The 22927-nt window shown below is 38.1% G+C and overlaps 1 protein-coding gene across 2 annotated transcripts; it reads right to left on the bottom strand.

Annotated features, from left to right (window-relative positions):
- rcan1a (regulator of calcineurin 1a) lies at window positions 1-22307 on the bottom strand. 2 transcript variants are annotated; one of them, XM_067444208.1, is made up of 4 exons: window positions 21866-22307; window positions 2107-2280; window positions 1336-1495; window positions 1-1203 (listed from the first exon to the last, which is right to left on the bottom strand). In XM_067444208.1, exons 1-4 carry the CDS (start codon window positions 21986-21988, stop codon window positions 1034-1036), a joined length of 627 nt encoding a protein of 208 aa, XP_067300309.1. In that variant the 5' UTR covers window positions 21989-22307; the 3' UTR covers window positions 1-1033. The 2 variants fall into 2 exon arrangements, with proteins under 2 accessions (XP_067300309.1, XP_067300310.1); XM_067444209.1 differs by lacking the exon at window positions 21866-22307 and adding an exon at window positions 3226-3690.
- Window positions 22308-22927: the final 620 nt, after the last annotated feature.

Here is a 22927-nt window from a genome sequence, read left to right as displayed (position 1 = left end):
AAAACGTACTTTAATGACATTATGGTTGTTATTTATGACAGGACAAACACCCAAGCCATTTCAAAGTCAGTGACATTTCAAAACCAAGTAAAAAAAAAAAACATATACCATTATATACAGACATTACAAACAGTAAAAGGCATCAGAAATACATTATTAGGCTCCATGTAATAAAATCAATTGATGTTGATTCTGGTAAAGAGTGTAACAGTCCTCCATGACTCCATCAAAACTGGTTACAGTGTTATGGTCCTACAGATGACTCAAGTGCATGAAATTGAGGACCATACCTTTCAGTACATCCCGAATAGATCTTAATGGACTGCTTTGGGACTTTTTAAAAAAAAAAGTCAGTTGTGTTAAAACAATGGACTCTCGTATAGTGCAACTAATCCCCCCCCCCAAAAATGAAAATGTTAAGATGTATCTAGACAAATAAAGAAATCAGTCATACGAGACTACTCAATAGTGATACGGTAATTTAGGAACATGCTGAGGCACATGGTGTAATGAGACTTACAATTGCCATATGAATGGGAAAAATAAACCGTCCACATTTTCTGACACAATATTGACTTCATAGTCAGCATTTACTCTAGTTCAAGTTCCAATCTTGCACATGAGTGTTAATTAAATAAAAGAGCCTGAAAATATCAAGCTAAACTAAAAGGAAATACAAATAAATCATATCAACACACCCACTGATTGGGATTCAACATGCTTCCCAAGATACAAAAAAACACTACACAATAGGAGACTCATGTTCTCCATGGCCACAGTTACCAATGAAAGCACTCTTGAAAACCCCCAGCCTGCAGAAAAATGAGTCACTCTACCATCGAATGCATGCAGTGAACCCCATTGTCCTATGAGATAGTGGACATATACAATATGTCTCTCTCCACAGGGCTGAGGTTCTGTCTTAAGGCGTCCTCTAGTGGTCTGGAGAACCAACTGCGTGCCTCGGCAGGTCGCCCAGAGGGTCCTGTGATAGTAAAGCAAAGATTATGGCACAATGAGAGGTTCCCTAGGCTCACTGCGTGACAGTGTATTCTGGACGACGGGTCTGGATGATTTTTGGACGTGGACGCATGCCACCATCCATATCCTCCTCATTTCCTGAGCTTTCTTGATTGTTCTCGCAAACATGAACCACCACGCTGGGAGTGGTGGGAGTTCCTGGCTGGAGCTCATACTTTTCACCTGCCGTACAGAGAGAATTTATTCTTATGAATTCAAAGCAGGCCAAACTGAATTAATGATTTAAACCATAGACCCATTTTAGAAGTATGAAAAAAGATGCAGTGAGAATGCGAGACATTATGCATGTTGTACCTGGCCCTAGTCTGGAGATGGCGCAGAGAAGGTCATAGTTGATGACAGGCGTGGCATCCTTTGCCTGCTCCCAACCCACAGGAGGTGATGGAGGAGGGGACAGGAGGAACTGCTTATCTGGTTTAGGAGGCTCCAGGTGCGGACTGCCAATGTGCACAGACTAGAAAGATGGCAAGGTGGCAAAAGAAAGAATTTTTTTTTTTTTGTGATAATTAAAAAAAAACAGGCAAATAACCAGGTGTGATACAATAAACAATAATAAGGAATAACGTACAGTCAGTTGGTCATTAGTGCTAAGATCTATTTTATTCCTCTATTTGTTTCCTTTTTTTTTTTTTTACAGTTTGAGATATATCTATAAAAAAGGAATAATATATATATATATATATATATATATATATATATATATATATATATATATATATATATATATATATATATATATATATATATATATATATATATATATATATATATATATATATATATATATAAGCTGTTTTTAGAAGGCCGATTAGAATAATCAGAATTAAGTTAAAAAAAAAAATATATATATATATATATATATATATATATATATATATATATATATTATATATATATATATATATATATATTATTATTATTATTATTCTTATTAATAAATACAATTATTTCATAAGTTTATTATATTAATAACTACAAATAATAATACAAATAAGTATTATTATTATTTAGTTGCTGTGTTTATACACACAGATATATTAATAGACAACTTTTAAGGTGACATACCTGGGCAAAATAGAGTCGCACCTCCCTGCCGTTGAAGTCACTTTTGTGGAGTTTTGCTCTTGCCTCTGCAGCGGACAGCGCATTGCTAAAGTTTATCCTCACCCGACGAAAACTCTTAAAGAACTGGAAGGTGACGTTTCGGTCAAAGGCACGGAACAGATCCTCAAAACTAGCCTGTGGATGAGAGGGAAACAAACAAATAAATACACTTGACTACGTGTGTCTTCATGGAAACAGCATTACGAAATGAACATATTGCTGGTGACACAAGAAGAGTACACAAATAAACATTTGTCCACATTTTTCCTGTGGAAATCTGAGGACAAGTATTTGAAAGTGTGCCACCATTTGGGCTCAGACCGGTAACCTATATAACCAGCCTTAAGCCTAAACCACTAGATTTACCAACCACCCTGTGGTAAGACTGCGCTTGTAAAACATTATTGTGCTCAATCCATTTATCTTGTTTTTGGGGATACTGCCAGATTGTTGTTCAGTAAATGATTCTATATTAAACCTTTCTGACGCACATAGTACTAATCTAATACACATCCTAAAAATGACCACGTCTGTCAGTGCTCGACAAGATATTGGTTTCCAAGGTAACAGAGACTTACTGCACGCTGTGAACATGCAGATGGGCAGTCCTGATGGACCATTTAAAGCGATGCAAAGGTTTTGTAGATTATGAAATACAAATCCCGGGTTATAGTGTATGCATGGTGTGCGTAAGAGCTTACGTCAGATTCAAAAACCCCAAACGGTCCAGACAAAGACTCATTGTTGCCAAAATGTTGCACAAATGTTCCCACTTATTCCATGATCCAACCTCTACTACCACAACCAGATCATTAGCTAAATATTTACATGATACACAAGTAGGTCATTCAGTCAACCACAAACCACACATAAAGTGTAAATCAAATATTCATGATCAATAAAGGCAAAAGGTTATATGAGGTATATAAAGAGCTGTTGAATCTCTTTCTATTATTGTAATTCATTATGATTAATGGATGAAACAACTGTATTCCAGCAGTTTATTGTAATTATTGTAGTATTTATTTAAAGTGTAAAACTATTTTGATATTGTAAGGCACCATGTCAATGAAGCCTTACCCTCTCCTCGGGTCTGTTAAACATATCCAGATCCTCTAAGGAAGCGATAAGGCAGAAAGGGTTGCACTTCATGGTTTTCAGGTGCATGACTGAAGCCCGTTGACGGATCCTCCGGAGGACTTGAGAGGTTAGAGAATGTAAAGGGCAGGAGGGGTTGAGACGTGTCCGGTTTGCCTTCCCCAGCGTGAGGACACAAATGACGCCTGCTTCAGGAAACAAATGCTTTGAAATCACCCTCTTCGCTGCTGCTTTTCTTCCTGTCCTTCTCAGACGGTTTCAGTCCAGCAGAGAGCATTGAGCATTTTCAGAAAGGAAATGGGTCAAGCTGAGTAGCCTAATGCATAAAAAAATATAACCCCAGCGGCTTTGTACTGTGGTCACGTGACTCTGCTTTGTTGAGACAGAATCTTCTGGAATCGTCCGTCTTGAAGGCTTCCTTAGACTGCAGCTCGCTCATCCGTCTCCTTTTATATAAAGGCCCCTCTCAGCTGCACAACAACAGGCTCCGCCTACTGCAGGGGAGGGGTTGCTCTGTCTGCAGACTCCGCCTCACTTTTCCATTCTGTACTGAAACCAATGGCTCTGCTGACTAATCATAGACACACACACCCTGAGAGTGCAAGTCCTGGAAACTATGTGACACTGCTTTCCGTGCAGCTCAGATTCAGTTTGGCCAATCTCTGCTCAATTCGGTCACACTATTTCAGGACACACAGTGTGGTAAAACAATGATCTGTATCGCTCATCTCATGGTATTTGTCTCTTTCATGCTGCCCCTCCCATCTTGATGGAAAATCTAAATCAGCTGAGCTGGGCAGAAGGGCAGCTGTGTTATCAAGCGCTCCCCACAGCATATTTTCCATGGGTGTTAATTCCCCTCGTTTTCTCCTGTCTGATTCCAAAGGCAGTGGATTTGTCCCATCATTATTGAAGAACAGCTTCTCTTTTTCTATCTGTTCAAGTGGCAAGTTGTCACACGTCAGGCTTATTTTTAACACCGATCTGCATGACGTTATTCTCTCCATGTCTTGCAAATATTAGAAACACTATCCATATTCTCTTTTTCAATTATGTAAACATGGATATTTGAGACCATTACTAAATACTGAATCTGATGACGGTACAGCTAATGCACAGAGATTAACTCTAATCTTCTGTAAAGGTAAACACATGTGGCCTTTCAATTAAAATTGGGAATATTAATAGGGTTGATAAGCAGTTCTTAAGCCAAACGAAACAAAAAAGACAATATAATCTTACAAATTATTTATATTTCAAAAATGTTTTCAATTTATCAAAGAATCCTGAAAAACTGGGTCATGGTTTCCACAAAACTATTAAGGCCCCGATATACTCATGGCAAAGTTCGTTTACGTTCTTAGTTTAGAGGTAAAGCGAAGTTTGAAATACGTGAGCAACAATATACTGTTATTGAATATCCCACACGTTGATGAGAATCAACGATGATATGTGCTGCTCTGCGGCTCTCCAGTAAAGTCACGTCACATGTATTTATATAGCAGCTTATACAATAGATTGCTTAAAATCAAGCAGCTTAACCATATTAAACATGCAAAAACGGTACTAGTGCCACGTTTCATCAGAAGTACAACTTAATTTTCTACTATAAAGCATCTCATCAGCGTATTCATGTTTTTACCCGTAGACGTCTGACCTCAATTGACTGAACAGGAGAAATTAACTGGAAGAGATTCCGCCTCACACACCTACCTATTACATAATCACCACAGACCAATGGCAGTACAAAAGTGTTTACCAACCAGAGCAAACTGTCTGTTTAGAACTCCCAAAAAACTTCGTTTCGGACTGATTTTGTTTGAAATTACATTGTTTGGCTTGAAGTATATCAGGGCCTTAAACAGCACCACCATTTTTAACTGACCCGATTCCAAGATGGGACGCTGTATAAATTGTAAAAAAGGAATGCAATAATTTACAAATCTTATAAGCTTATATTTTATTCACAGTAGAATATAGATCGTGAGACATTTTGAAATCTCATGCCAAATTTTGGCTCGATTTTGGATTTCATGAGAGCTACACATTCCAAAAAAAGGTAGGACAGACAGGTAGCAATAAGAGGCAGGAAAAGTTACATGTACATATAAGGAACAGCTGGAGGACCAATTTGCAACTGCAACTTATTAGGTCAATTGGCAACTTGATTAGGTATAAAAAGAGCCTCTCAGAGTGGCAGTGCCTTTCAGAAGTCAAGATGGGCAGATGATCACCAATTTCCCACAATGCTGCGGTGAAAAATACTGGAGCAATATCAGAAAGGAGTTTATCGGAAAACAATTGCAAAGAGTTGGAAGTTATCATCATCTACATTGCATAATATCATCCAAAGATTCAGAGAATCTGGAACAATATCTGTGCGTAAGGGTCAAGGCCGGAAAACCATACTGGATGCCTGTAATCTTCAGGCTCTTAGACAGCACTGCAACATATACAGGAATGCTCAGGAATACTTCTAGAAAACATTGTCCTGAACACAATACACCCTGCCATTCTCCGTTGCCAGTTAAAACTCTATAGGTCAAAAAATAAGCCATATCTAAACATGATCCAGAAGCGCAGGCATTTTCCCTGGGCCAAGGCTCATTTAAAATTGACTGTGGTAAAGTGGAAAACTGTTCTTTGGTCATACTAATCAAAATGGTATGTACTTTTTGGAAAACTGGCACACCATGTCATCAGGACTAAAGAGGACAAGGACAACCCAAGTGGTTATTAACGCTCAGTCCAGAAGCCTGCATCTCTGATGGTATGGGGTTGCATAAGTGTGTGTGGCATGGGCAACTTACACATCTGAAAAAGGCACCATCAATTCTGAAAGGTATATATCTTTCATAAGTTCTAGAACAAGATATGCTCCCATCCAGACGTTGTCTCTTTCAGGGAAGACCTTGCATTTTCCAACATGACAATGCCAGATCACATACTGCATCAATTACAACATCATGGCTTTGCAGAAGAAGGATCCAGGTACTGAAATGGCCAGCCTGCAGTACAGAGCTTTCACCCATAAAAAACATGTGGCGCATCATAAAGAGGAACATGTGACAAAGAAGACCTAAGACAGAGCAACTAGAAGCATGTATAAGAAAAGGATAGGACAAAATTCCTATTCCTAAACTTGAGCAACTTGTCTCTTCAGTCCCCAGACTGAGGGGATGCCACATAGTGGTACATGGCCCTGTCCCAACTTTTTTGAGATGTGTTGATGCCTTGAAATTTAAAATCAACTAATTTTCCCTTAAAATTATACATTTTCTCAGTTTAAACATTTGATCATTAATCTATGTTGTATTCTGAATAAAATATTGAAATTTCAAAATTCTGCATCATTGCATTCTGTTTTTATTCACAATTTGTAGTGTCCCAACTTTTTTGGAATCGGGTTTGGAATAATAATAATAAAAATATAAAAAAATGCTTGCACACCAAATTATCATATTGGATGGATTACTGAAGGATCATGTGCAAATAAAGACTAGACTAATGATGCTGCTGAAATTTCAGCTTTACCATCTAATACCAAATAATAAATTACATTTTACAGGGGTGATGAATTAAGAAATCAACTTGAGCTTTTGATAAAAGGTCATTGTAATATTAGAATATCCTGTAAGTTTCAGAGCTGAAAACTTTCTTTTTAATCAAATAAAAGCTTTTATAGACACCAGGCCCAGAAAATGATTGTGAGCTTCATTCTTACGTCATAGCACTATGAAACACCGCCTCTACAGAATGTCTAATTCAGTAGCCCGCCCACCAACTCATGGAGCTGATTGGTTTGCTAGCCAGGAGAAATAAACATGTGGAAGAAGATAGCAAGATATTGTGGTGGAACACAGTCACTGGATAAGCTAATATAATCATAATATTAGGAATGTGTGATACTTCATACATTTTTAATGAAGTTCCAGCTCACGTGGGGAAGAAAGTTTGTGTGCTTGCTTCATTTCACTGCAGAATCGTTTGTAGTGCTGGATTTGCAGGCACAATGTTGTGCCTTCTATATTGGATCAGACAGGAATGGTGCAACAAACTTATGTGAGTAAAACGGCTTTTTATATGTAATAGTACTAGTCCTGGGGCTGTACCAGACCAAAATTCTTTCTTGATCTGGGCGCGCACGTGTGTGTGTGTGTGCGGTTCGAGCTTATATCGACCGTGCAGGTGCGGGCCATGTAATACAATCATGGGTGGATGAGAAATAAATCATTGTGTTTGTTTGATAAAGACAAGTTGCAGTTGCTGCTTTCCAAATAATCTCTCTCTCATGTGAACTGAACTGACAGGGGCTAGATATGACAGTGGAGCTGAAGTTCATTAAATATGCAAATCTTATCCAATCCTAGCCATTGGTGTTTACTTCCAAGTCTCCAGTGTGTCACGCCCGTCAAAACCCAGCATTCAGAAGATATTCTCAAAACCAGTGTAGAAAATAGCCTATTACTTATTAGTTATGATGTTTTTGAATGTAAAAACCACACAAACGTCATTAGTTGACCTCAGACAACAGTATAAAAAAGAAAAAAAGCCAGTTCATGACACCTTTAAAATACATTCAAATATAATATTTTAAACCGTAATGATATTTCACAATATTAGTGTTTTTACTGTATTTTTGTTTAAATAAATGCAGCCTTGTATAAGAGTATAGGCGACTATTTTCTAAAACATAAAAATACATTCTTACCCAAACTAGGTTTTTATTATAATAATTTTAATTTATTCTTATTGCCATTGTATTACAGATGAGAGTAAAGAGTAAGAAAATTATAAGCAGAAGAGGGAGAAACTGCACTGGCAAATATTGTGGGATGCTTGAGATGCATTTCAACTGGATTTTAACCTCCAAAACTGGACAGAACAGAACTAACTTCGACTATTCTTCAGTCCATGCACATAATTATGAGCATATTTCTTTTATCTCTAACTGACAAATTACATTTCTCAAATTAAATAAAACCTTGAAGTGAACATTCTTCCCATACCTTTCATGCAAACTTTCCACTTCTCTATCTGGTAAATGCTTTCCAGTTTGAGATAAGCACAGAGAGATCTACACCAGCTATAGGCATCTGTCACTCATGTGTGCAGATGTTTTAGTCCAAAGGCTGGGAATCATTTCCAGTGGAACAAGGCCTCTTATTAGGGAATGGAAAAGCAGAAAAAAACATGAAACTAAATTATAACAAAGGAAGAAATACAGGGTGGAAAATGGTGAACAGAGCAGCATTATGTTGCTGGATATTGTGTATGCTCTTATACGGGTGGAACGCATCTCACAGGTGTTATCATGGATACAGAAACATTCTGTTCCTGTCAAAATCATAAAACAAAAACAGCACGTGCAGTTGAATTCATCATCTTTAAATAGATAACTGGATTAAAACAAATATGAGAAATGTTATTGTCACTGCAATGACACATTTAGGTTATTTACCGTTTAAGTAACAGCAAATAAAAGGATTATCTACTGCAAATAAAGTTTAAAAAAAAAAGTATAATTATAATAAATATTTTAAAACTGGTTTTGCCTTCATTTGATGTTAGTTTACCATGTAAAGGAAATTAAATTCTTATATTTATGTAATGGTAAAGCAAATTAAATTCTTACATTTATGTAATGGTAAATTCAAGAGATACTTCAGCGATTTAGCATTAAGCTTTGTATCAGTAGAAACCCAGTAGTACCCAGTAGTACATTCCCCCCTCATATCCCCCTGTGAAGAGATAATTATGCATTTTATTTCTGGAAAAAATCCTCAGATGATGCAAATATTGTCATTTTGCGCCATTAGAGGAATTGTTGGCCAGAGGCTAAAGACTACAGCCAGTAGAAGGCTCTAGTTTTGCATGTTGTCGGGGGTGGGATCTTACTCTCACAATGTGTATGTGCACGGCTGAGTGAGTGTTTACATTTTTCAAATGAATTCCTGTTAAAGTTAAGCAACCATAGACATGATCTGAAAACGCGCCAGACTGAACAAGGGCCGTGAATGCATGCGCGTGATTTTTTTCCCCCCAAACCAGTTCAGCGGAAATCCTGCTGAGGTTACAGTGACGGGTCGGTTTAGGGATCAGGGTTGGGTGTAGGCAATCGTGACTGTGACTGACATGGCCAATTAAATGTTTAGGATCGGCTGCAGGGCAGGATTTCCACTGAACTGGTTGGAGAAAAAAAATAACACAATGTATGCCTCATTGTGTATGTGCTAACCTCAGCTCTGCTTAGCTCTTCACACTTGTATGTGAAGATGTAATCTGACGGCTGCTACATTTGTGCTGTGACACTCGTTCGGCTCACTCACACTTTATTGAACAGACACAATTAGTTTTTTAAATATAGTGTCTATTCCCTAACTGAACAAAATAAATTGATTAATGAATATCAAAACGACGGTGGGAGCGAAGTCATGGTGGCAAGTGATAACCAGTGGCCATGGCTTTGGGAGTGGCCTTGTTGGGCAGCGAAGCAAGTGCATTCTGGGAGTTGTTGTCTTTCATGCACGAGACAAAAATACATATGCTGCCTTTTCTTAGTCTAGAAGGCACCAAATTCAAAAATAATTTCACATTTCTACTACATAAATGACCCAGTTTAAATACACATTCATGTTCACAACACTGAAGTACACCTTTAAGTACGTGAAAATTAATTTATCTGCTATCAATTATGGATAAAATAATTACGTTTGTAACGTCATTACTTAGTCAAAATAGCAAATGAAATTCTTTATCTACCCCTAGTGGAAATTAAGTAATTATTTTCTGGAATTATAACAGCAAACTAATTTATAATCTACAATCAATGTAATGGAAAATAAAATTATCTGCTATCCATTTCATGGAAAATGAATTCATCATCTCGAAATGTGTGTAAAGGTGGAAAGTGGGCCATGGCACAAAGTGTAGAGAGCACATACATATTATTAGCTTACATGATAATAATAGTCAAAACTGACCTGAGGTTAAGGTCAAGACTTGGCTCCATTTTAAGCTTCCAGAAACTATAAACTATGTCTACAGGCTTATATCACTCACTTGTCCACTTAAATGGTGCACTTCGTGTTTTGAAGCACCAATTCAGGAAGTGGGTTCCAAGAAAGTTTCTAAATGAGTCAGTGTTTTGTTTATAAGACCCTGGCTGTGGTTATGATATCAGAATGGGTTTGCTTAGGGAATGTGAGTTCATCTGACACATTTAAGAGAACAGCTTACATTTTCCACTGAGACACCCAGCTGAGTTAATGACAGCTCGAGGGCTATGTCGCACAGAGCAAGTGTCAAAACTCCTTCCAGACTTTCCACAGAAAGCAGCAACCAAGTGGATTCTTTCATCACGAGACAATCAGCTGACTGTAAATAACCCCTCAAAAAAGGCATTTTGACATTTGTTGCCTCCAGAAAAAAGAGAGTGAAACTATAGACAGTATAAAATATCCCAGAAAAGTGTTACTAGTTAACTAGTTGACTAATGCTTAAATTAATCGTTTCAATAAAGCCTTGGAAATTAGGCTTTTAATTAATATATATTTTAATAGTTTTGGCCTAAACTACACACTCATGTTAACAATAGACAATAATGTATTTGTTTGTAACACATAGTCATAAAAAAGCTTAAAAAAGATTAAAATGAAACTAATGCTAAATGTCCTTGATCTTCATATATATTGTATTTTTTTGGTTTAACTTAAAAAAAGTAAGTAACCTGGTTGCCTTAACATTTTGAGTTCATTGAAATTAAAAATTTGAGTTGATACAATGAAGGAAATTTGTTTAATAAATAGAAACTCAAAATATTATTGATCTGAATCACATAAAAATGTGATAAATCATGAAAATAGCACAAATGGCATCTGCGTCATTACAAATAAAATCACAAATAAAACACACACACCCAATGTGCGTACAAAATCTTTTAATAATATTTGAATAAAGGTTGTCGATTTTCAAAAATATTCATTGTATTAACTCTTAATTTTTATTTTAAGTTAACTCAAAATTTTAAGGCAACCAGGTAACTTATTTTTTAAATAATTTTTAAAGTGTGGCCAGTTAATCTTCTCACAAGAAAGTTTCCTTGCTTTTCAACTTTTCATCATTGGTTGGTATTTTCGATGCATGGAGGTAAGTAAAATATCTGTATTTTGCATTATAATCTTTCAAAATGCCTTTTGTGATCATTTGTAGACGGTCGAGGGACATTTTAGACATATACATGGTAGTAGGAAAACGCCCTAACAAATGAGGTGTGAACCACATCAACACTACACGATATTGATGATGGGAACTCTTTTTTTTAACAAGCTTTATGTTTCTTTTGTTTGACTTATTGTGAGTGGAAATGACACATTGTAGCCATGCCGGGATTGGTATGAGCTTATTTCACGGTGCTGCTTACTGCATCTTGCTCACAACTGCCCTAAGAAGTTAACATTATCTCTGATGCTTAAGTTTTCTTTGGCTTTCTAAGTAACGTTAGCTTGCTATATTTATCATGAATATGGTCTGAAAACATATAAATGTATTATATTTGCACTTTTGCAGCTTTAAAAGGAAGACCTCCCTGAATCACTTGTGTCAGTTATTGACGGTGACAGTCAGACATGCAAGAGGCTTTATCTTACTGACTCTCACCATCACTTGAGTGCTATGCATTTAAACGAATACATAAATAATAAATTAATCAACTTGATTATGCATTAACTCTTCAGGAACTTTTCACTTAAGCAACGCTGTTAATGTTTAGTTTACTATATTTTGGCTTTTGAATTTCTTATGTAAATGTAGCAGGTTTAATATATGTAAACTACATGTGAGTTTGTTGTGCTTTTATTGCATACAAGTTTTGGTTGAGTTCAAAGTAACACAAAATGTGCTGTCCTTATCTAGAAACAAAGGTGTGTTAAGAAACAACAAAGGGTTGTGTTGTTTTCAACACAATATTTAAGAGTGTATAGCCGTTGTAATTTTGTGTCGGTGTTTATTAATCTTAATTTGCACAACTTCTATGCTTTTTATGAGACGGAGTGAACTGCGGTACCAGTGTCTTACAAATGCTCAGATCAAATAGCCGTGCACTGGCCAAGGTCAGGATATCCGTTAAATAATACATTCAATTTCATATTGTTTACCCCAGAACACTTGGAATATATGATGTGTCATTTTGGATCCTTAAATGTGATACTTCTGAATCTTTAAAAAAAGCTTTTGTAGTCCATAAAATAAAGAACGGCATACATACGACAATAGAACAACTCCAGGGTGAGCACTTAACTTAATTTTCATTTTAGGGTGAACTATCCCTTTAAAACTTTAGACCTCACACAGTGTTAAAATGTCATTAGCTTGAGTTGAAAACAGATGGAAAACAGCATGCTCAAGGTGGATCACAAAAATGCATGTACTGCACTAGTTTGTTTACAACTGACACTGTAAATAGGCAAGTTCAAATACCTGAGGGTGGAAAATTATACTACAATGATAAGTTCTGAAATTCAGATTGTTTGCTGGGGTGGAGAGGATGATCATCTGCAATTTATGGAGGTAAAAAAAAGAAGAAGCCATGTCAAAATACAAGCAAAGAACTGCTGATAAAGCAGAAATAAACTGTGTATTCCAGTGGAACTTGTGCGTACAAAAATGCAGCTAATTAAAGTGTTTGTGTCACTGTGTGGCTTACCACATTTAAAGGGACAGTTCATACGAAAATGAAAATTCTGTCATTATTCTCTAAATGTCGTTCCAAACTGTATGACTTTTTCTGCTGAACACAAAAGCATATTTTGAGTAATCTGCCTAACCAAACCCTTTGGTAACCCTTACCTTCCACTGTATGAACAAAAACCCTAGAAATTTTTCAAAATATACACTCACCTAAAAGATTATTAGGAACACCTGTTCAATTTCTCATTAATGCAATTATCTAATCAACCAATCACATGGCTGTTGCTTCAATGCATTTAGGGGCGTTGTCATGGTCATGACAATCTCATTAACTCCAAACTGAATGTCAGAATGGGAAAGAAAGGTGATTTAAGCAATTTCGAGCGTGGCATGGTTGTTGGTGCCAGACAGGCCGGTCTGAGTATTTCACTCTGCTCAGGTACCATAGGCGGAGTTTAGGGGGGCTGGGGGGGCTTATCTTTGTCTTATCTTATTATTTCTGTGTGTAGAATGAGTAAGATATGGCTAAATAATTTTTAATTACTGCATTTTAAAAAAGAAGCTCATTTTCCCTTGCGAATATCAAAGTATCGTGGTAGGCTACGTGAGTGTACGCTCATCTCGTTCTGTTCTACGCGCTGAGAACACTGCCTGTTGGCTCTGCTACGTCAGCCAGACTCAGAAAGAAGTTTCTCAGTTATGAGAATAATTTGAAACTGGCTGCAACGGCTCAGGAGATTCTCTGATCTTTTCCTATTGCACATAGAGAATGTTTTGACTGGAAGATAGTGGACATATGACGTTACACAACTCGGAAAAAGAAGCGGCTTCTTCTGAATTAGGTAAGGCCATTGTAATGTCTGAAAGAATGACATGGTGCGTTAATGGAGCACTGTAATCGGTGTAAAAGTCCAATCCGAATGAAAATGCTCCATATAAACACCTCAATCTGAATAAAAATGCCCCAACCGAATGAAATTACTATGATTAACGTTACTTTTGAGTTATATGACATGATATACAGCACGCGCGCCGCGCTCACACCAGTGCTGTTGAGTGTTGACAAGAAAGTTAATTTTTCTGAGGGGTAACGTTAACCTTTTTATTTCATATGGAGTTATGAAGATAATGTTGAAATAATGATACAGACACAGCCTGGCTGCACCCTCATCTTGACAGCATTTGTCCCAGGCACATTTTACTTCAACTGCGCCTGGGAGAAGAATGTATTTTTCTGAGATGATTATTACACTTTACAACACATAAATAGCTTTTATAAAATCGTATAAATCCTGGTTGTCGTTGAGAGTTGCTATGGCAACCAGAACCACACATTTCCATCAGCTGTTGGAGAGGACAGCGTCGCAGACTTACTTATCACATACATCACCTTGATGCACCCTGGACACATCCTCAGTGATGTTACCTGGGGTCACGGAGTGTTTCGGGTCTTTCAAGCATCATACACTCTCACCCAGGCGACCCAGCCGGGGTTGATCAGGCCCTAGCTTGTGTCCAGGTAGCCCTACCCCACCCATGGTTCTCCTCTCTTTATCCACAGCCACCTTGAGGCAACTTCTGCTGACTCAGTGACCTCCTTAATGGCCCTTCGCTTACTGGCCCCTATGATGCCCAGGATGTTATAGGCCCTGCAGAGAGACTGGCCAGCAAACCCTCTACATCCAACCTCAATGGGCTCACACCGTGCTCGCCACCCATTATTCCGGCACTCCTCCACTAGCTCAGCATATTTTGCCCTCTTTCTCTCATTGGCCTCCTCGATACGGTCCTCCCAGGGTACGGTAAGTTCAAGGAGAACGATCTGCTTAGAGGTCTCTGAGATGAGTAGCATGTCAGGCCGCAATGTTGAGGTGGTGACAGCTTCTGGGAATTTCAGTTGCTTCCCCAGGTCAGCTTTCAACTCCCAGTCTCGTGCTGTTGCTAGCAGCCCTGATGAGGTGGCCCTGGCCGCTAGTGGTGGCTTGTCCCCAGCCCGGACAAAAGCAATAGTGTTCTTCACTGGGCGGAGGCGCTTACAGTGGTCAATTCCACAGCTGATGGTATTTGCAATGACTTTCAAGACTTGGTCATGACGCCAACGGTAGCGCCCTTCGCCCAGTGCTTTTGGACAGCAGCTTAGGATGTGCTCCAGAGTCCCCCTCTTCAGGCAGAGGGTGCAGGCTGGCGACTCCACCAATCCCCAGCTGAACAGGTTGGATGGGCTTGGTAGTACATCATAGACAGCCTGGATCAGGAACCGTAGGCGATGGGGTTCTGCTTTCCACAGCTCCGCCCATGTGACTTTACGGTCCACTGCATTCTCCCATCTTGTCCAGGCTCCCTGCTGCCGCATTCCAACCATCCTGCTGGCCCGCTCCTCCTCTACTGCTACCCGCACCTCTTGCTGCACCAGTGCTCTCCTGTCCTTCCCCTGTGCCTTATTGTAGCGAGGTGTTGTGCCGCTACCCAGCCCAGCTCTTCTATGAGTCACTGCTCCTATCAATGACCTGTGCCGTAGCCGTGACTCAGCCTCATCCACCGCCGCTACTGCCCTCCACTTCCGCCCTGTCCTCACCTCGATCCCCGCCTGGGAGACCATCGGGTCTAGTGACTCTCTGTATTGCAGCACCTCCCTGGCCCGGCCCACCTTAAACTCCTCACTCAGGCCGCTAATGGGGAGCTTCAACTTATTGTTCTGGCCATACAAAGCAATGCTGCTCAGGCTTCGAGGTAGGCCCAGCCACTTCCGTAGAAACCTGCTGACTCTCCTCTCAAAGCCCTCGATGGTGGAGATTGGAACCTCATAAATCAGGAGGGGCCAGAGAATCCGTGGGAGGATGCCATGTTGGTAAATCCAGGCCTTGAACTTGCCAGGTAGGCCTGACTTGTCTACTGCAGCCAGCCAGCCCTCCAGTTCAATGTTGGTTGCATGGATGGCTGCCGTGTCCTTCAGGCTGCAGTCGAACACCTTTCCCAAGCTCTTCACTGGTTTATCAGTGATTGATGGTATCTGGGTCTTGCCGAGTGTAAAGCTGAACTTGTTGGAAACCTTTCCTTTCTTCAACACTAGAGCTCTAGACTTTGCTGGCTTGAAGCACATGCGCGCCCAGGATGTCATCTCTTCCAAGCCCTTCAAGATCCACCTGCCCCCTGGTACGTGTGGTGTCGTCACCGTCAGGTCATCCATAAAAGCCCTAATGGGCGGCTGGCGAATACCCGACTTGGTGAGGGGACCTCTGCACTGGACCTCTGCAGACTTTACCAGCATATTCATGGCAAGTGCAAATAATATCACTGAAATTGTACATCCAGTGATAATTCCCTTCTCAAGCCTGTGCCAGTCTGATGTTGTAGACCCTGCAGAGACTCTGAGACTGAAATTGCCATAGTAGTCCAGAACGAGGTCTCTAAACTTGTCTGGGATGTGGTGCCGGCGCAAGGCCTCCTCAACCAGTTTGTGGGGTATGGACCCATAGGCGTTTGTAAGGTCCAACCACAGCACCACCAGGTCTCCCTTATTCTCCCGGGCTTCCCTGATCAGCTGTGTGACCACGCCTGTGTGCTCCAGACACCCCGGCACCTTTGGGATCCCTCCTTTCTGGACCGAGGTATCGACAAACTGTTTCCGACTGAAAGTCAGCACATGTAAACACCAGATCGGTTTAGATAACGTCTCATGTACAGTCCATTAAATCTTTCAATCTGAATTATTTTAATCTGAATGACAAAGAAAGTGCATATAAACATGACCTCTGAAATCCCTTTGTTAACCCTATCACTGCCGATGCAAAACAAAACAACAATTTTACAACTATAAAGAGCCTGACTGTGCGCTACAATATATTTTTAACGCTACTCTTTGTATACAGTCCCTGTTCATTGTGAATGTAGAATATATGATATATAAATATGGCATATAAAAAAACGTAATGCCTTGTTGATGCTAGAGGTCAGTGGAGGATGTGCCAACTGATTCAAGCTGATAGAAGAGCAACTTTGACTGAAATTACCACTCTTTACAACCGAGGTATGCAGCAAAGCATTTGTGAAGCCACAACACGCACAACCTTGAGGCGGATGGGCTACAACAGCAGAAGACCCAACCAGGTACCACTCATCTTCACTAAAAATAGAAAAAAATAGGCTACAGTTTGCACAAGCTCACCAAAATTGGACAGTTGAAGAATGGAAAAATGTTGCCTGGTCTGGTGAGCTTCGATTTCTGTTGAGACATTCAGATGGTAGTCAGAATTTGACTTTTAACAGAATGAGAATATGGATCCATCATGCCTTGTTACCACTGTGCAGGCTGGTGGTGGTGGTGTAATGGTGTGGGGGATGTTTTCCTTGCACACTTTAGGCCCCTTAGTGCCAATTGGCATCATTTAAATGCCACAGCCTACCTGATCATTGTTTCTGACCATCCCTTTATGACTAGGCAAGGCAAGGCAAGGCAAGTTTATTTGTATAGCTCATTTCATACCCAATGGCAATTCAAAGTGCTTTACATAGAAATTAATTAAAACAGTGGTAACAAATGCATGAGAAAAAAAATACCATATGGACAAATAAAAAATTAAAAACAAGCATAGTTAAAACAGTTGTAAAGATAATAATAATAATAAAAAAAATAAAAATAAAATAAGATAAAAAAAATGGTCAGATCCACAATAATGGTCTGATATAAAAATAAACATTCTTAAGTTTACAGCCTACATACATGTACCATCTTAATTAGAACACCTCTCCTTCCTTTATTTCTCAAACAGGTCCATAACATCCATTTTAAATCACTATTCCCTGATTTTTACTCAGGAACCTTCTTGTTAAACCCATACTCACTCATCATATTTAACTCAAATGAACATATAAAATAACAAAAACCAAAGATAAGAACAAAGGTAAACTAAAACAATTATAAAAAGAATAAAGAGATAAAAGATAGGGTGCAATCAGTCCACTTTTGACCCATCCTCTGATGGCTACTTCCAGCAGGATAATGCACCATGTCACAAAGCTTAAATCATTTCAAACTGTTTTTTTGAACATGACAATGAGTTCCCTGTACTAAAATGGCCCCCAAAGTCACCAGATCTCAACCCAATTGAGCATATTTGGGATATGGAGGAACGGGAGCTTCGTGCCCTGGATGGGCATCCCACAAATCTCCATCAACTGCAAGATGCTATCCTATCAATATGAGCCAACATTTCTAAAGAATGCTTTCAGCACCTTGATGAATCAATGCCACATAGAATTAAGGCAGTTCTGAAGGTGAAAGCAGGTCAAACACAGTATTAGAATGGTGTTCCTAATAATCCTTTAGGTGAGTGTAATTTCCAGAGAAGGAACAAAGTAATTCAGTTTTTAAATGACATGAGGGTGAGTGACGTTCTTTTTGGGTGAAACATTTAAGTAGTGATGTATCATCAAATTGATTTTTTTTAAAGTGAGTAACTGAATTCCGTGTCCAGGGTGCCATGTTCTAAATTAAACTAGTCATAATCAAGTTATTTGAGCTGCCTCTCTTGAAAAAGAGATTCTATATCTCAATGAGACTAACCTGGTTAGTGAATCATTTTCAGTCATGGTGAAGGTCATCCACAATGCTGACATGTTTACCTGTTGTAGCTTATCCACATTACGAAATATGTGCTGAAACAGTCAAAACGTGTCATTGGAAAAGCACCAATTAATGTCAGTGTCGATCGAAAATGTAAGCCTTTTAAAACTATATCAGCCACAACTGAATTTTTTGTTTTGGCAGAATATTTTTGTTTTGTCGAAATTTTGATGTACCACTCTCATTAAGTGTGTAGAATCCGACTACACTGGCAGCATGATTGTAGAAAATATGTTTTCAACCCAAAGGATGATGTTAGACAAACTGCAGTAGTTTTTTACGTTTGCAACTTTACACATTAAATCAGAATCCATTGTCCTTTCATTATTAATTATCCATTATCTTATCACAAGTGTATATCAGATATTCGTTTTCATTTTTGTGAGCCTGTGTCCCACTCAATATATGCATTTACATAGTAATAAATTTTTAATCAGACTAATAGCACAGTCGATATAAAAAAAGTCACATGATGTAACCACATTAACCGGAATAAACTGGCCAAATTTACTGGATTGTAAGGGGTGGTAGCCTGAGAAAACCCAGACAACTTCCAGTAAATTTAGATTTGCTCTGCAAGTAGTCTGGCAAAGAGCCCATTCAAACCCATTTCTAATCTGTGGAAATCTCTGCACCAATCAGAAACGTTGGGGCAGGTTTTACATGATGATGACAGCGCAGATTTTGTACATTACAAAGATGGATGGAGCCATGGAACATCACTCGTTTGAATCAGCTATCGCGTCTGTTTTAAGTGAATTAAACTTTTCTTTTTCGTTAAAACCTGAAAAAAGAACAACACTCGGCTATCAGATGTGGATTGCAGATGTGTGCTACTTTGATGAGGAGAATGGGGAGTGTGATCATGTGTTAATACCACACAGCAGCTCTGTATCTGGCCTTTCTGTACTTATTTCCTCACACTAGATCTGGTAATCATGTAAAAATTGTAAATAAATAACTAGCGTAACTATGATCAAGTTGGAAAATGTTCTTCTAACATCTGAAAAGACTGAATTTGAATAAAGTTTGAGAGAGACCATTTTCCAAGACTTCTCAATATTATTTTATTTTCAAAATATTGCAAATCGCATTCTATTGTTGAATAGGCTCACGTCGGGTGGTTCTAAATGTGTGTGTGCGCAGCACAACCTTCTTTTTTCTGCGAGTTACGTATGAGTGTGTGTGCTTCAATGAAAATTAATATAGAATGGTGCACTGACTTGGAACTAGCTGTGCATTAAACATTTTTAATGCACATATGTCAGCCAATCAGAATCAAGTATTCAGACAGATCATGGTATAAAGCTTTAGAAATTACTCTCATGCCATTCTAAAATTCTCCTTTCTTTTATTGTCTGTGAAGAGATGCAGGATGCAGGACAACATTGTCTCATCACCAGGCACGATTGTGTTCTGGGGGGCGGGTGTCCTTAGCATCGGACCTTCATTTGTAGTAGCCTTGTTTTGGGTCCGGGAAGGGGCGTTTTATTGCTTGATATATAAAAGAAAAAAAGCTTCATGTGCATGACATCACCTAGAACCTGAAATATATTTAGTGGATCTATAAACTCTTATATTCATCAATCGGAAGGATTTAAACAAAGCGTGTCCATGTAAACATAGCTATAATGTCTATGTGGTTGCATGACCTTCTCCTTCAATCATATTTTAGAACTGGAACAACCATCAGCATTGTAATACAAGTTGCTTCCTCTTTCCGCATTTCAAAACACAATGGAACAGATTTTCCATTTTCTCCATTCTCAACTGCAGACTATTTTCCCATCTCTATTATGCTCTCATCCTATTTCCATTTAACTTGAGGTTTCCACCCTATTTGGAAAATTGCACACAGCAGAAACCTGCTGTCTGAACTCAAATATAACCTACTTGTGCTATATAGACATCTTCTAGTCTTTGGATAGCAATGCTTGCATTATTGTGTATCATTTGTGTAATACAAATGCTCATTTATCAACAGACATGAGAGACACTGAAAAAACAACAGTTGTGGGTCACTGTGGTAAATTAATTTAAGCTGAACTATATAAAAAGGTAGTTGACACCATAGGCCAATTCTCTAGTACATCATAATAACAATGTCTACAACCTGACTTAAGGCTGTCTGATGACTAGGATTTGTGTAACAGCTCAACAAAAGTGACGTCAAGTGGAAATTTTCTTCAGCCATGACAAACACACCTATTCACCACTCCAATGTCATAATAATCTTGTAGGGAAAAAAGCAAACAAATGAGTGCATTATGGGTTTTTATGTATTGTTTTGTTAATTCACTCAGCTACTTCAACTCAAGGGATGTGGGAGAATATAATAAATCTCCATTTCTTGAAAGCACTGGCTACTACTTCAATACATCATAAGCTGCCATTATAAAAATTATGGTGGATGTATAATACACCTTTAGAAAACAGTGTACTAAGATAAATGGTTGAAATGTTTCATTTTGATAAACCATGGACCAAAACCACACAAAAATTCTGGATTGAGTCAAAAACTTTTACAATGAGAAATGTTAATTCCCAATGTCCCATTTTCCTTTTTTTTCTTCTTTTTTTTTTTTACAATAAGGAACAAAGCAGCTGTCATGGAAATTAAGTCACACCATGTCCAAATCGCCATAAATATTCCAAAAAAACTCTATTGGTCAAAAATAGTTGTAATATTATATGTACTAGTTGTGACACTTCAACAAAAAAGCCAGTATTTTCCAAGTTACAGACTGACATTCAAGCCCATTAACAGAATATGAAAATCTTTCAGGTCAAAACAACTTATCTCAACTGCTTAATCATCAAATGATGCTTGCATCATATCATTAGGTAAAAGATTATATCTGCTTATGGCTCATTAAATAAGATTACTGTGAAGATTATGCAGAATAAAGTATGTCACAGAGCAAGTTATCTCTGGTTCCATGAGTTCACAATCACCAGATCTCAAGCCAACAGAGCATCTTTTGGCTAAGTAGAATGGCACATCCACAGCATTTAAATGTGCAGCCAACAACAATAAACAACTGCAAAATTAAAATTTGCTATAGTTTATCAGATTATGGACATGTCTACTATGTTTGACAAAAAAAGTGTCCTAATACAGTTTATCTATTTGTTTTGTTTGAAAACTGCTGGTGCTATTTTCCTTAAAAAATATGCCACTTTATTGTGTTGTTCAATGCAATGGCAAAGTCCAAGAATATGTTAAATCCATAAATGCATTTGGCTCTATACATGCCGGTTACATGCCAGGTCTAAATAAGATTCATGAAGTATAAATTCAATATTACTCACTCTTAAAGGGCTTTCAATGGCAAAAACATCCACAGGAACTTTCCAGGCCACTAGTGAATCAGTCAGGTCGGTAAAATGCACGTCCACGGTGGCCCCACTGTCTTCATTATTTGACTGCTGCATAATGTAAATATGGAACGGATAGGAAATGTCCAGGTAGTAAAATAAATGTAATTCCTACTGAATCTGTGTGTAAATCATATGGCGTGTCAAGCTAAGCTATCTGATACTATATGGAAATGTCATTAGCCTTAAACGACTCACGCTTATTTTGGGAACCGTTTTATAAATCGGCATTGAGGTGTTCAGTTGATGTTTTTAAACTATAAACTATGTGTTTGTCTTTGAAGCTGGGTGTTATAAGAATAAGTAAGTAACCACGATTTAACCATCATTTGCGGAAAACAGTCAGCTACGTTGACGTACGCTCTCGACAACTTCCCGTTTCCTTTTTCAACATAATGATTCCAGCAGGGGGCAGTAATACATCCCTGAAAATTATAGTACCAAGAAATACTGCATTAAAGTTAAACTAAAAAATAAAAAAACAGCACCGAGCGGTACATTTTTTATGTATTTCTGCAGACTGCGTTCCCGATTGTTGGAGTTTCATCTTTGTTTAGAGGTAACGTTAGGCCTATTGATAATACATTTTCAATCATGACACATTCTTTAAATTCACTATTTTGGAACAGTTCAGTGTCTAAATTATACGATTAGTCAACCTAAATGGCCTATTCCATTTTTTTTTAACAAGAAACTCTCTCTCTCGTTAAAAAAAAATGGAATATATATATATATATATACATATATAATATATATATATATATATATATATATATATATATATATATATATATATATATATATATATATATATATATATATACATATATATATAAATTTATGTTGATATAATTTAATTAAATCCAAATGACATTTTCTGGCCAAAATATAAGGACGTCTACAACATAGATATACACTACTTTATTATAAAGGGTCACATCCCCAATAGGAGAAAACAGAAGAATCCTATTTTGATCAATGCATATGAAATAAGAG

This window comes from Pseudorasbora parva, chromosome 5 (assembly GCF_024679245.1).
Source record: "Pseudorasbora parva isolate DD20220531a chromosome 5, ASM2467924v1, whole genome shotgun sequence".
Lineage (NCBI taxonomy): Eukaryota > Metazoa > Chordata > Actinopteri > Cypriniformes > Gobionidae > Pseudorasbora > Pseudorasbora parva.
Note: the sequence above shows the minus strand (reverse complement) of the source record. Positions and strands in the feature narration are given on the sequence as shown.

Bases quoted from the DNA above. Each gene is read 5' to 3' on its own strand.
- rcan1a (XM_067444208.1), bottom strand. From the start codon at position 21,988: ATGCAGCAGTCAAATAATGAAGACAGTGGGGCCACCGTGGACGTGCAT. The intron at 2,281-21,865 runs GTGAGTAATATT...TCTCATCCACAG, and splicing joins CCATTGAAAGCCCTTTAAGA to GCTAGTTTTGAGGATCTGTT. The intron at 1,496-2,106 runs GTATGTCACCTT...CCATCTTTCTAG, and splicing joins TGCGACTCTATTTTGCCCAG to TCTGTGCACATTGGCAGTCC.